Genomic DNA, 12,650 nt, shown 5'->3' on the forward strand with positions numbered 1-12,650 from the left:
TAAAAAGATATTAATTCACTTTTTGTTCCTTTTTATTTTTTTGTTGTCTTTCAATTTATTTATTTGTTTTTAACAAATATAAGCAGATTGTGAAAACTTGTTATTTATTAAAAAAAACATTATGAGAAAAAAATTGTTTAACTATCAAAAATAGACAAGATAAATTCATATTTATATATTGGAATAAAAATTTGAAAAAATAACAAAAAATGATTGAAAAATAAAATTCTTCACTAAAAATTTAATTCGTAACAACTTTAATCACTAAATAAGCATATTGTTTCAATCTTTCTGCAATTCATTTTACATGGATCATTGAAAAAACATGAATTGATGTTGGAAAATTTGATATTTGAAATATTGATAATTCTTTTTATTTTTTGGTTGATAATAAAAGTTGAAGATAACTCAATTTCATGAATAACCCACAGTTATTGTCAAACCTATTATTGAAAATATAATCGATTTTTGAAGAAAAATAAATGTTAAATTGAGAAGGTGAGTGAATTTTTGCTTAAAAAAAAACAACGACTTGTTCCAAACTTATTTCGCTTTCATTTCTGTAACTCCAAGAGTCTCACGCATATAATCATGAAAAAATGAAAAAAACTTCAGAATAATATCAGAAAATATCACGCGTGACAAAATAAATAAAGCATAAAATATCTTTCCAAGGAATATTTTGAACAGAAAAATAGTTATAGGATAATAAGATCAGAAAATTATTCCAACATTTTTGAAATTTCATGCAAAAGGAATGTTTACAAGTAAAGCTATTAAGATTAGGTGCTTTTGATCCTCAATCATCACATAGAGCGAAACCATCAACTCATATGCTTTGGAATACAAAGAAAGATACTCATTCCGCCTTAGATGAAATTGCACCTCTTCCTCCTGTTGTTGCAATTCGTGTAAACGCAGAAGAAAGCGATTATTTTTCACATTTTTATCAGAACCATCCGTTTGAAGAGGTCGTAAGCTTTCAACTGCAACATGTCGTTTGTCAAGTGTATTTTTTCAATACAAACTCATTTTTTGGAATTTTTTATTTCATATTTTACGTATTTTAAGCTTGAAGATAAAAAGCGAAATTCTATTGTTGTGTGCCCGAGACCCTCAAATAAAACTGATTTAGTGGATAAAAGCTCAGTTATTTCAGATGAGCCAAAGGATGCGATTCACGAAAAGTCAGTGGGTACAGAAACTTGCGAGATAGATTTGAAAAGCGGAGAAGGCAATGTTTTATGTTCTTGCCCAGTACAAAAAGGCATTCTTCACTCTCTTTCAAACGCTAATGCGCATGTATCAACATCATTTTCTTGGATTCCTTCACCAGCCACTGGCCATTCACCGTTTTCTTTCAGCTGTCATCGCGCATTTCCATGTGATGTTGTTAGTGCGGTGAGTCAAATTCCAGGCTCTGCGAGACGTCGGACTTCATTTCAGCGAAATTTGGCATCTTCAGATTTAATCAATTCACCAAGCATGTCTCATTTGCCGCCTTTGGGAATACCTTCTTCGCCATCCCAAATTATTGCAGCTGCGGCGACTGCGCCTCAACTTGCTATGAAAAATCCATTAATTCAACCAGTTTGGAATTATGCTTATTTGAAAAAAAATTCTTAACTATTTTATTTGACACATTTTCTTTTTTTTTTGAACTTTGTTATTTTTAATTTCTCTCTGTTTTTCCGCTTTGTTGTCTTTCTGTCTTTCATTTTACCAAACTTTGTCACATCCGACCAATCGCAGCTTCCTTCCCAGCTTATGCACCTTCGGGGCTCCTTTTCGATGATCACCAAAGACGAAGAGGCGCATCTCCGGTCTGCATTCCACAGGCTCCTTCAGACGATGTTTCTGCAGCAGCTGACGGCCAAAGAGTGGGAAGAGAGCGAAAAGCGACTTCTGAAGGAGCAGCGAGTGAAGGAGCTGGTTCTGCTGAGAAAGAAAAGACAGGCTCTTGAAAATACACTGCAATCTTCTGCTGCTTCTGAATGTGACAATAACACTGCTGCATCAGACGAGCCAGAAAAGTTGCACCAGCCACAAGAATCGCAGTCACAGGGTTCTCCAGACAATACAAAAGTTGACGGAAATCAAACTGTTAAGCCAGAAAATGGAACAAACTCCAACAATTCTCCCCGTTCCGATTCCAACCTCCATTCAAGTACCCTTCTTCTTTCCTCTCCGCCTCCAACCCTCCCCTTCTTGTTCTCTTTCTTGTTCTTCTTCATTCAAGGCGCGCGCTTTCGCGAAGACGAAGTGAAAATCCTGCCGTTTCGAAGGGTTGTGGAAGACGAGCGGGAAGAGCTGGACCACCAAAGAGAAGAAGAGCTCAAAAGAAGAGAAGAAAAAATTGAAAGGGAGAAGAGAAGGAGAAGAGAGAGAAGAGAGAAGAAGACGGCAAAGGAACAAGACGGATCAGAATGTCCGACTTATCTGCAACAAGATGCTTCAAATGAGGAAACCTTTGCACCGCTTGAACCAACACAGCTTTCTTCTTCTTCTTCTTCTTCTTCTTCTTCTTCCTCTGCTGACAGCGATGCAATTCTTTCTCCCTCACTTGCATCAGCGCCTTGTCTTCCGCCTGCCCATCATTCCAGTCACAACAGCAGCCATTCCACACACAAAGAAGATCGTTCGACTCTTTTGGAGTCTCTCACATCGTCTTTCTTCACATCACTTTTCGATTCTTATCTGCTCTGCTCAAGTTCTTCTTTGGCTCCATCTATTGTTGAGCCTCACAATACATCTTCACTTCATTCCTCCTCCTCTTCTTCTTCCTCTTCTTCCTCCTCCTCCTCATCATCAACAGAGACATGTCCTGCTCTTTTGGATCCTCTCCCTCTTGTTGATGGACAGAGCCTGCCTCGTCTGTCTGAACTGGCAGCGCCTTCTCAACTGCGCATGAGAAGAGGATGGCGATGCTGGCGTGTTGGAGAGAGAGAAGGAGAAAGAGAAGGAGAGAAAAAAGGAGAAAAGGAAAGAGAAGGAGAAAGCAGAAAAGAAAGAAGAAGAATCGAAAGGAGGAATGAATATGAGAGTGGAAATAGCACAGAATGCGATCGTTCTCTTGATGATAAAAGTGAAAATAGAGAAGAAAATGAAGAATGTCATGAAAATGAAAAGGAAGATGAAGTTCATCCAAAAGCAAGTAATTTCAAACATTCAAAAAAGAAACTTGAATCTCTTCTTTCATCACAGACACAACAAGAGCCTTCTCTTCCGCTGCTTCTTCGCCGTTCTGTTTCTGCTTCCTCTTTCTTTCTTTCTCTTCTTCCGCCTTCGAATCCTCTTCCCAGTCAATCTTCACTCGACACTTCACATTCGTCTGAATCAGACAAGTCAGACAGCAATGAAGGAGAAAGGAAACAAGGAGACTTAAAAGAAGAGCAACCTTCAATTGCACTATCTTCTCATCATTCTCTTTCTTCTTCTGACTCTTCCCCTTCCTCCTCCTCTTCCTCCTCTTCTTCCTCTTCTGCTTCTCCTCCTTCTCCTTCTGATTCAAATATTCCTCCCACAACTCCATCTTCTTCTCATGGCACTTCATCTTCTGTTCAGAAGGCGTCTCAAAAACATTCATCAAAACTTGTCTCTTTTTGGAATTCAACTTCAAATCGGCTGTTTGCTTCATCGTTAAACGAACACACTCTCTCCCTTTTGTCGTCTTATGCTGTCTCATCTTTCTCTTCCTCTTCTTTCCTTTCCTCCTCTTCGTCTTCTTCCTCATCCTTCTCTTCTGCTTCTTCTTCTTCTTCACTTCCCTATTCAACCTCTTCCTCCTCCTCCTCTTCCTCTTCCTCTTCCTCTTCTTCCTCTCTCAAAACATCCACCACATTCGAACTCGACTCCTTTTTGAGAGACCTTCTCGATGAATCTCAGCTTCGTCGTCTGTTTCTGAATGAAAGTTGTGTCATTGTTCCTTCTCATCGCTCTCTCTCTCCTCACAGACAGACAACAGAGCAGAGGAAAAGCTCTCTTTGGGCTTTGTTTGCTAACCCTGCTGATGTTGCTGCTTTGTCATCGTCTTCTTCCTCTTCCTCTTCCTCTTCTTCTTCTTCCTCTTCTTCCTCTTCTTCTTCTTCTGCTTCTGCTTTTAATGCAACAGGATCAGCTGTACCTATCACACACATATCAAATTTCTTACCTCCTTCCATTTCATTTTCATCATCATCATCTTTTTCTTCTTTTTCTGCTTCTTCCTCTCCTTCCTCCTCCTCTTCGTATTCTCTTTCCTCTGCCCCTTCCATTTCATCCACCTCTTCTCTCTACATCCAACCTTCTTCCCTCTCCTCCCTCTCTTCCCTCTCTTCCAATGCTTCTCTTTCTATTCCTCTGCGGATGTTCGACTTGCAAAGAAAAAAACGCATTTTGCACTCGAAATTTCGCATCTGCCCCGCCACACCCACAAAAGAAAGACTTCTTTTTGTGGCGCTGAAGAAGAGAGGGAAAAGGGCACAGAGAGAAAGGAAGAGGAGCAAGACGAAGCGGAAGAAGCTGATGAGACGGTGGAGGCAGCTGAAGAAGGATGTGGAGAGAGAGAAGAATGCACAGCAGAAGAGGAAAGAGAAGGAGAAAGAGAAAGAGAAAGAGAAGGAGAAAGAGAAGGAGAAAGAGAAAGATACAGACACCGAAACAGATCGGTCGAGGCATTCAGGCGAAGGACATAAAAGCGAAGAAACACCCACACATCTTCTGCCTTCTCACAGAAAGGCTTCTGTTTCAATGCAGAAGCGCACTTTCTCTACTTCTTCATCTTCTTCAACTTCTTCTTCTTCGTCGTCATCTTCCTCTTCCTCTTCCTCTTCCTCTTCTACCTCTTCCTCCTTCTCCTCCAAGTCCTGCCAATCTCCCGACTCTTTGTCCTCTGCCCCATCCACCCCTCGTTCCAAGCACTCTTCTCCTCGTTCCCATCCTCCTCTGAATCATTCTTCTTCTGCTTCCTCTCTTTCCATCAGCGACATTTCAGACTCTCCTCTCTTCAACAGCACAGCCACCTCTGCCAACTTCCCTTCTCTCCCTGCCTCTTCTTCTTTGACTGTGCCTCTTTACAGACCACTGAGAAAAGACGAAATGTCTTCTGACTCACCAATTTCTTCGTCTCCTCAGTCGAATGTTGCACTCAGCGCTTCTTATGCACTGCCTTCCTCGTTCTCCTCTTCTTTCTTTTCATCATCGTCCTCCTCCTCCTCCTCTTCTTCTTCTTCTTCTTCTTTCTCTTCTTCCTCTTTTTCAACAGCACATGCAAAAGCCAAAGTATCTGCTCCTCTTTCTCCTCAAAATCTGTCTCCTTCGTCTCGCTCTGTTTATCTCCAGACAGCAGGCTCCACTCCCACATCAACTGCATCTTCTCTCTCATCCATCTCTTCTGCTTTCCCTTCCTCCTCCTCCTCTTCCTCCTCATCTTCTTCTCCTTCCTCCTCTTCCTCTTCCTCTTCCTTTTCTTCTTCCTTTTCTTCTTCCTCTCCTCAAATGTCTTCCTGTGTCAACTTCAATCTTTCTCTCCAGCACCCAACGTCCAACAGATATTGGTCCGTCATCTGCTGTGAGGGCGATGAGCTGATCATTCACAGAGACGAAAGAGAACTGCCAGAAAGAAACATTCAAATTCTGAGGATGAAGAAGAAGGCACAGAAGATGCTTGAGAAGAGGAAAAGAAGGCTTTTGAGAACAAAAAGAAGGAATCAGAGAAAAAGAGGTGTGAAACAAGAAACAAAAGAGGAGAACGAAATGCCATCAAATTTGAATGAAGGACAAGAATCTTCCAACAAAGATAGCATAAACCCTTCAATTGCATCAACAGATCCCTCTTCAATGAAACCTCTTTCTGCCTCTTCGACTTCTGCTTTCTCGATGCTTTCTCCTTCTCCAACTTCTCCTTCTCCTTCTCCTTCTTCCCCTCTTTCTCCTCTTTCTCCTCTTTCTCCTTTGTCTTCTCATTCATCTGACTATTCAGAAGCATCCAATGAAAATGACTGTTCTTCAAATGAAACAGAAAGCACCTCAAACACAAACAAGAGCCAAACTTCCTTCCAAATGCCCTCTCTTCCTCCTCTCCACCAGAGCTATCTGAGAATAAACGAGATGTGGATAGAGTCTTCGCAGAGTCCATTCACATCTCCTTTTCCCGACCAGCGCTTTTTCGAAGACAGAAATGGAGTGCAGATGAGGAAGAGAACTGCATCGACGGTGAAGATGGGGTCATCAATGAATAATAATAATAATAATAATAACAGCAACAATACAAACACAAATACAAATACAAATGCCAGCGGAGGAGGAGGAGGAGGGAGTGTGTTTGGGTGTGCCATGTCTTCTGCCACATCGATCACTTCTTCTCTTCCATTAGCTCCGCTCAACCCGCCTTCATCTGCTTTTCCTTCATCAAATCCAGCAAAGTCATCAGACGCTGTATTGACTTCTGATTCAGCCCAATCTCCTCTGCTTCCCACTGCAAATGGAACAAACAGTTTTTCATCCAACTCATCTTCATCATCATCATCATCTTCTTCTTCTTCTTCTGAGAATAACCATTTCAGTTCAAAACCTCCAAAGATGTCCTTCTGCTATCCAACTTGCCTCCTTTTTGCAGTTTCTTTATCCAACAACACATATTTGTCTGAGGAAGACATTAAATCTGCTGTTGTAGTGGGATCTTCATCTGCTTCTGCTTCTTCCTCCTCCTCTTCCTCTTCCAGTTCTCCCTCTTCTTCTTCTTTTGCATCGGTATCGTCTTCTTCTTCTGCTTCTTCATCATTTAATTCGAAAAATGAAATGACAAGTTCATCAAACATGTCATTTTCTGCTTCCTCTTCGACAAAAGGAGAAATGAGTCGAGTGAATCGAAATGCACATGATGAAGACAAAGCTATAAATGATGTGCTGAAAACTCCTTCACATTCAGTCTTTTCCATTCCTTCACTCAAATTGAATGCTTCTGTCTCAACTTCTTCTCTTCCTTCTTCCTCTTCCTCTTCCTCCTCCTCTTCTTCTTCTAATTCTAATTCTTCCTCGCCTTCCTCTTCCTTTTTCTCCCGTTCGCGTTTCGGAAAGAACTCATCCAATCCATTTTTCGACAAGAAGCCCAAAGCAGCTGAACAGAACATTCCCGTCAAAACAGAGCATGGTATAACTTCATCTTCTTCTGTATCTTCTTCTGCTCCTTCTTCTTCCTCTAAAAATCGTTCTTTCTTTGGAACTCCAAAGACTTCCTTGAATTCCAACAGCCAGCAGCCTTCCCCGTTTCCTCCCCCTCCTCCTCAAACAAAGAAACCCAGCTTTTCTTCTCCTTCTGCCTCTGCCTCTGCTTCTCTCTCAGTTCCTCTCTCTTCCTCCTCCTCTTCTTCTTATCCACTGCACACACCACAGCCTAAACAGGTCCCTCCTCCACCTCCTCCAATTGTGCTGTCTCGCCCATCCAAGCGCAATCATTCACAAAAGACAGACAATTCCCCTTCTCCTCCTCTTTCCACACAAACACCCAACATTCCACTCGCTGCAACACCTGCTGCTCCTTCCACACCGTCTTCTTCCACTTCTTCTTTGTCTCCTTCTCTTTCTGCTTCTTCAACAGCTCAACTTCGCAGCACACCTTCTCCTTCCTCATCTTCCACTGCCTCCTTTTCTCCTCTTCTGCACTCACCAAACTTGTATTCTCCTTCCTCTTCTTCTCCTCCTTCTCCTCTCAGCCAGTTCCCAACTTCCCGCTCTGTCGCCTCCAAAATGCCCCATTCTCCCACCCCGCCAATCACATCCAGGCCAACCTCTGCCTCTTCTCTTTCTACTGTCTCCCTCGAGTCTTCTGCTTCTTCCTCTTCTACTTCTCCTTCTCTCTCTCCTGAACTTTCTTCTCCACAGCAGTCGTCTCAACTCCCTCTGCCAAATCAGTCCACCCCTTCTTCCTCATCCAACCTCTCTCCTTTGGCTGACTCTCGCTCTGAGCTTTCGCTGCAGAGCCACCAAACCGAATCCTCTTTTTCTCCCCTTTCTGCACACGAACGAAGCGAGAAAGAAGCAAATTTCACTCAAAATGACACCCCAATTGTTCCAGAAAACCTGAAAAAGCTTGTTGTTGCTCATGCTTCTTCCTCACTAACATTGCCCATCCCTTCTTTGCCTCTTCTAAATAGCGATCCTTCTCTTTCCTCGCTCACCTTCGATCCTTCCATGCGCAGCCTGACAAACGATGACTTGACAGGCAAGTCGCCCACATCAGACCGATCGTCTTTGTCGTCCTGTGGCAGTGTTAATCCATTTGTGTGTGCCAGTTCTGGCCATTCCTTTGCCCCTCCCTCAAATCACGAGTCCTCAGGCGATGAATCGCCCTCTCAGCGGCATGGAAAGCAGAGTGAGAACAGAAAGAAGTCATTTTCACATTCAACAACTCAACAATCTCTGTTTGGGCTGCCATCAAAAAGACAGCCAACAACAAAATCTCCAACACAAAGCAGAACATTCAGCAGAGAAGACAGACCATCATTCACAGGTAATCACAAGCAGCATCACTACTCTCTGTCTCCTGATGAGTCAAGCACAGATTCAGACATCCCTCTTTCTGCCTCTGAGTCTCCCTACAGAATATTAACACTGTTCCTTCTGAAGCCAGGTGACTTGAGTGAATACGGAAGAGAGACGAGTGAGATGCTGTGGCCATTCAATGCGAACGTTCGATCGATGAATCCAAAAGGCGAAGAGAACGACTCACTCGCAAACAACATCGCCAGGAAGAACAGACTGAAAGCGCCTAAAAGGCAGACGAGACGAAGTTCGGAGGTTTTGATGGAGATGAGAAGAGACGGGAAAAAGAAGGAGATGTTTACCTCAAAGCCTTCCAAAGAAAGGCAACAGGAGACACAAAATGGCTTTTCTGACAGTCCAACACAGCTCAAAGACCAGAGCATGAGTCAGCGTTCTTCCTCTCTTACTCCGCCAGCATACAACATATCAACCGATCTGTCTGTGTCTGCTGAATCAACCTCGTCTGCTTTCCCAGCAGTGGCACAGCTGTCTCAGTCAGGCACAGTGTCTGTATATCCTCCTGCACATTGCACACAAATAAATGTGCCTAATAAACAGCATGGCTCTTCACCTTCCACACCTGAAACGCCTCTCTCTTTCAATCGATTCGAGATGGGAGGTCGATACAGAGAAGAAGGCTGCTCAGAAGGAAATGTCACACCCACATTCAGAAGAGATGGGATGCCTGAGCTGCTGTCACACAATTCTCAGTCATTAGCCAGATCGGCAGAAGAGGAAGAAGGGCACAGGAAGGAATACATCGTTGGAAAAACACACTCAAATGACATTGTTGCTGTCGCGACGCCTTCAATTAGCACAGCGTCGCTTTCGCTTCCGCATCCTTCAAGTGTCATCTCTGCCTCTCCTCTTGATTGTGTGTATTCGTATCGATATCTGAACCCTTTCACTGAGTTTTCCATAACTCCAAATAGCTTTGGACTTTCTGGAAAATCCGATTCTAATGGCAGTGTTAATTGTTACAAAGACTATGAAAGAATGAAAGAAAATAAAGAGAGCCAAATATCTCATTCAAGACTGCTGACTTCGTTGTTGTTAGCATCATCTTCTCCTTATTCTCATGTTGTGCCTTCCTCTTCGTCTGTTCTGTTTCCTTCAACAAACTCTTCAAAATTCTCTCAAAGGCCATTTATTGACACCCTCACTTGCTCTTATCCTGCCATACTGCGATGCAGCACTTATTTGCCACCGCCTTTGTATCTGAAAGATAGCATTTCCTATCCTTATCACCTTGAAGCACAGCAGAAGGACAAGCATAACACTCAGTTGTTCAATCGTTGTCATTCATTAACATTGTCCCAGATTGATAATGATGGAGGATGCGTTCAATTTGGAGGCTGTAATGATCACAAAGAAAGTGCTAATCTGTCATCAAATGAAATGAACGAAGAGAAGAGCGCTTCACATTTGAATGAAAGCAATTTCGATTCAAAATCATCTTTGATGCTGTCTTCTTCAAAGGGTGACGCGACGCTTTCGGTTCCTCAGAATTCTCTGTCGTTTGTTTCTCTTATTTCAATCCAGTTTGTTGTGCCTTCTGCAGATGCATCGAAAATACTCGAAGAGACGATCAATTTCGCAGAGAAGTCTCGAAAGAGAATGAGGACGATGTCAAAAAGGGCGCTAGATATTCTTCACGAGGAAGAGATCAAGCTGCTAACTTCATGGAAAGACAAGGAGAAGAAGAAAATGGAAGAAGAGAAGAAGAAGAAGAAAGAAGAGATGCAAAAGAAGTTGGAAGCTGAAGGTTCATTGAAATCGGAGAAAGGGCAAAAACTAGAAAAAATTGGAGGACCGAACAGATTTGAAGAAAGAGCGAAGAGGAAAGAGGAGAGGCGAAAGAAGAGAAGAGAACAAATGAGGATGAAGAGAAGGCGAAATGAAGTTGAACGAAGAACGAAAAACTTGGTTGGACTTTGGGTTGACTTCCGAAGAGAGCAAAGAGAAAAAGCGAAAAAGAAGCAGCAGAAAAGCAAAAAAGAGGAAATGCATCAAAAGAAGATGAAAATGGAAGACATCCAAAATGAGATAAAGGAAGATGGAGACGAAGAGCTGTTTGAATCGGAGAATGACAGCGAAATGGAACATTCAGAAGGAGGATGTACTGCTTCTGCAATGGAAAACAGCGAAAGTGAAGCATTTGACTTTCGAAGGGACAAAAAAGAGCATTTTGGCAAAGCAGAAAGCTTGGCTGGTTCAGATGCTGATGAAGATGTGACATCTGATTTGACACCTGAATCGTCCTCAGACTTCTCTTTCACCTCGTTTCTCTCTTCAGACACGTCCACCTCGCTTTCTGGTCTTTCCTTGTCGAACATCGACGATATGGACAACGAAGAGATAACATGGCGCATTCGGCGAGTGGAGGAAAAACTGAAGTATCAGCAGCGTCTTCAGAAGCACCGCCAGAAGAGGCTGAAGTATTTGAGAGAGAAAGAGAAAGAGAGGAAAGAGATCGAACGGAGTGCAGAAGAAGGATGGAAAGACCCGAGCAGCCAAAGAGACAGAGGGCTTCAGCAGCTGAAGGAGCTGGAGAATATGTTTTCTGTCGATGGCAAGGGAGAAATGAGCGGAATGAGCAGATTTGGGATGCGAATAGGAACTGACGGGAAGGTTGTTGCTGAGCCAATAGGCACTGGGAAAGCTTGGATCTCAACAGGGTTTGTGCAAATTGAGTTATAATTAGAATTTTATAATTATTGTGTATATTTATATTAATGTTTGAATCTATATCATATTTAAATTTATTATTTGAATAATCATTTTGATGTCACATAGCCCAATGATTTCTGGAAGTGATGTTGACAAATACCTCGGTGGGCAGTCAGCAAAGCAGCAGCTTGAGCAGCTGGCGTCTTCGCTCACGTCGTCAGTGTCGACATCTTCCTCTACGACAATTTCATCTTCTTCTCTGCAACAATCTCAGCAGTCTTCTTCATCGACGTCTGCTGCTGCTCAGCCAGTGAGCATTCGCTTTAATCCTCCAAATGTCACCTCAGCCATCTTGTCCACTCCAACACATCTTTCTCTGATGCACTCAATATTGCCATTTAATGTGCAGAACAAATGCTGGTCTTTGGTTTATTCAAAGCATGAACATGGAACCTCAATGAACACACTCACATACAAATGCTCAAAAATCAAGCCACCGCTTATCCTTTTGCTAAGAGATGGAAAAAGAAAGGTTTTTTTAGCACAGTTTTTGTTAAATAATTTTGTTGAATATTTTTAAATTTTCAATCATATATTTGTTGTGTAATCCATCTGTAGGTTTTTGGAGCTTATCTTTCTCATACGCTAAGCGTCCAGCCACGATATTATGGAAATGCAGATACTTTTGTCTTTTGCTTCGATTCAGCTTCTTCGTCTTCAAGTTCACAAACAGCATCAACTTCGCCTTCTTCCTCATCTGATTCAGCCTCTTCTTCTTCACCTCCTCAACAAACAGAACTTACAATTCGAAAGTTTGCTGCATCCAGGCGCAATATGTACTATATTCTGTGTAAAGATTATATTGCAATTGGTGGAGGGTTTGTTAAATATTTCTTAATGCTCAAAATGTTTATTTAAAATTTTTATCAAATTTTTCAAATTTCTTATGATTTGATTAGAAATGGGATTGCAATCAGAATCAATGAAGGCTTTTCATCTGGAACGTCTTCTGATTGCTCAACCTTTTCTTCTCCTCAGCTCTCATCAACACAAGATTATAACATCGGACCAATAGAACTGTGGTCTCTTTCACAAGGTTTGTATTTGTTTAATCTTCTTTTTTGAATAATATTTGAATGAAAAAATGATAATGCATACAGATTTCAAGCAAGGAAGCAATTACACAAGTTTTAATTCAACAATGAAAGCTTTCCCCTGAGTGAAAATGAGAATATTAATTGTTTAACAAATATTTTTAAAAAATATGTTTTTATGATTTTTCGTTTTTGTTTTTGTTCAATGATTTTGTGAGGTTTTCTTGTTTTTATCTTATCACATCTGTAAACTTTTTTTCCTGTAATTTAGTTTGTTTTTACAAGTTATGTTATATGTTTTCTTTTGCAAGAATTAATATCATCTTTTTTTGGTTCATTTTTCTTTATTTGCTCGAAAATATTTCG

The 12,650-nt window shown here is 41.6% G+C and overlaps 2 protein-coding genes across 2 annotated transcripts; both read left to right on the plus strand.

Moving 5' to 3' along the window:
* Positions 1-833: 833 nt before the first annotated feature.
* Positions 834-1,626, plus strand: MONOS_1086p1 (uncharacterized protein; the record flags this gene model as incomplete). Its single annotated transcript, XM_067863349.1, has 2 exons — positions 834-998; positions 1,072-1,626. 2 exons carry the CDS (start codon positions 834-836, stop codon positions 1,624-1,626), a joined length of 720 nt encoding a protein of 239 aa, XP_067727733.1.
* Positions 1,627-1,791: 165 nt separating this feature from the next.
* MONOS_1086p2 (putative TLD) lies at positions 1,792-12,409 on the plus strand (the record flags this gene model as incomplete). The annotated part of the gene is made up of 5 exons (XM_067863350.1): positions 1,792-11,198; positions 11,317-11,722; positions 11,809-12,068; positions 12,150-12,286; positions 12,351-12,409. 5 exons carry the CDS (start codon positions 1,792-1,794, stop codon positions 12,407-12,409), a joined length of 10,269 nt encoding a protein of 3,422 aa, XP_067727734.1.
* Between the last annotated feature and the right edge of the window lie 241 nt (positions 12,410-12,650).

Source organism: Monocercomonoides exilis (genome assembly GCF_001643675.1).
Source record: "Monocercomonoides exilis strain PA203 chromosome Unknown scaffold21-1407046, whole genome shotgun sequence".
NCBI classification, from domain to species: domain Eukaryota; phylum Preaxostyla; order Oxymonadida; family Polymastigidae; genus Monocercomonoides; species Monocercomonoides exilis.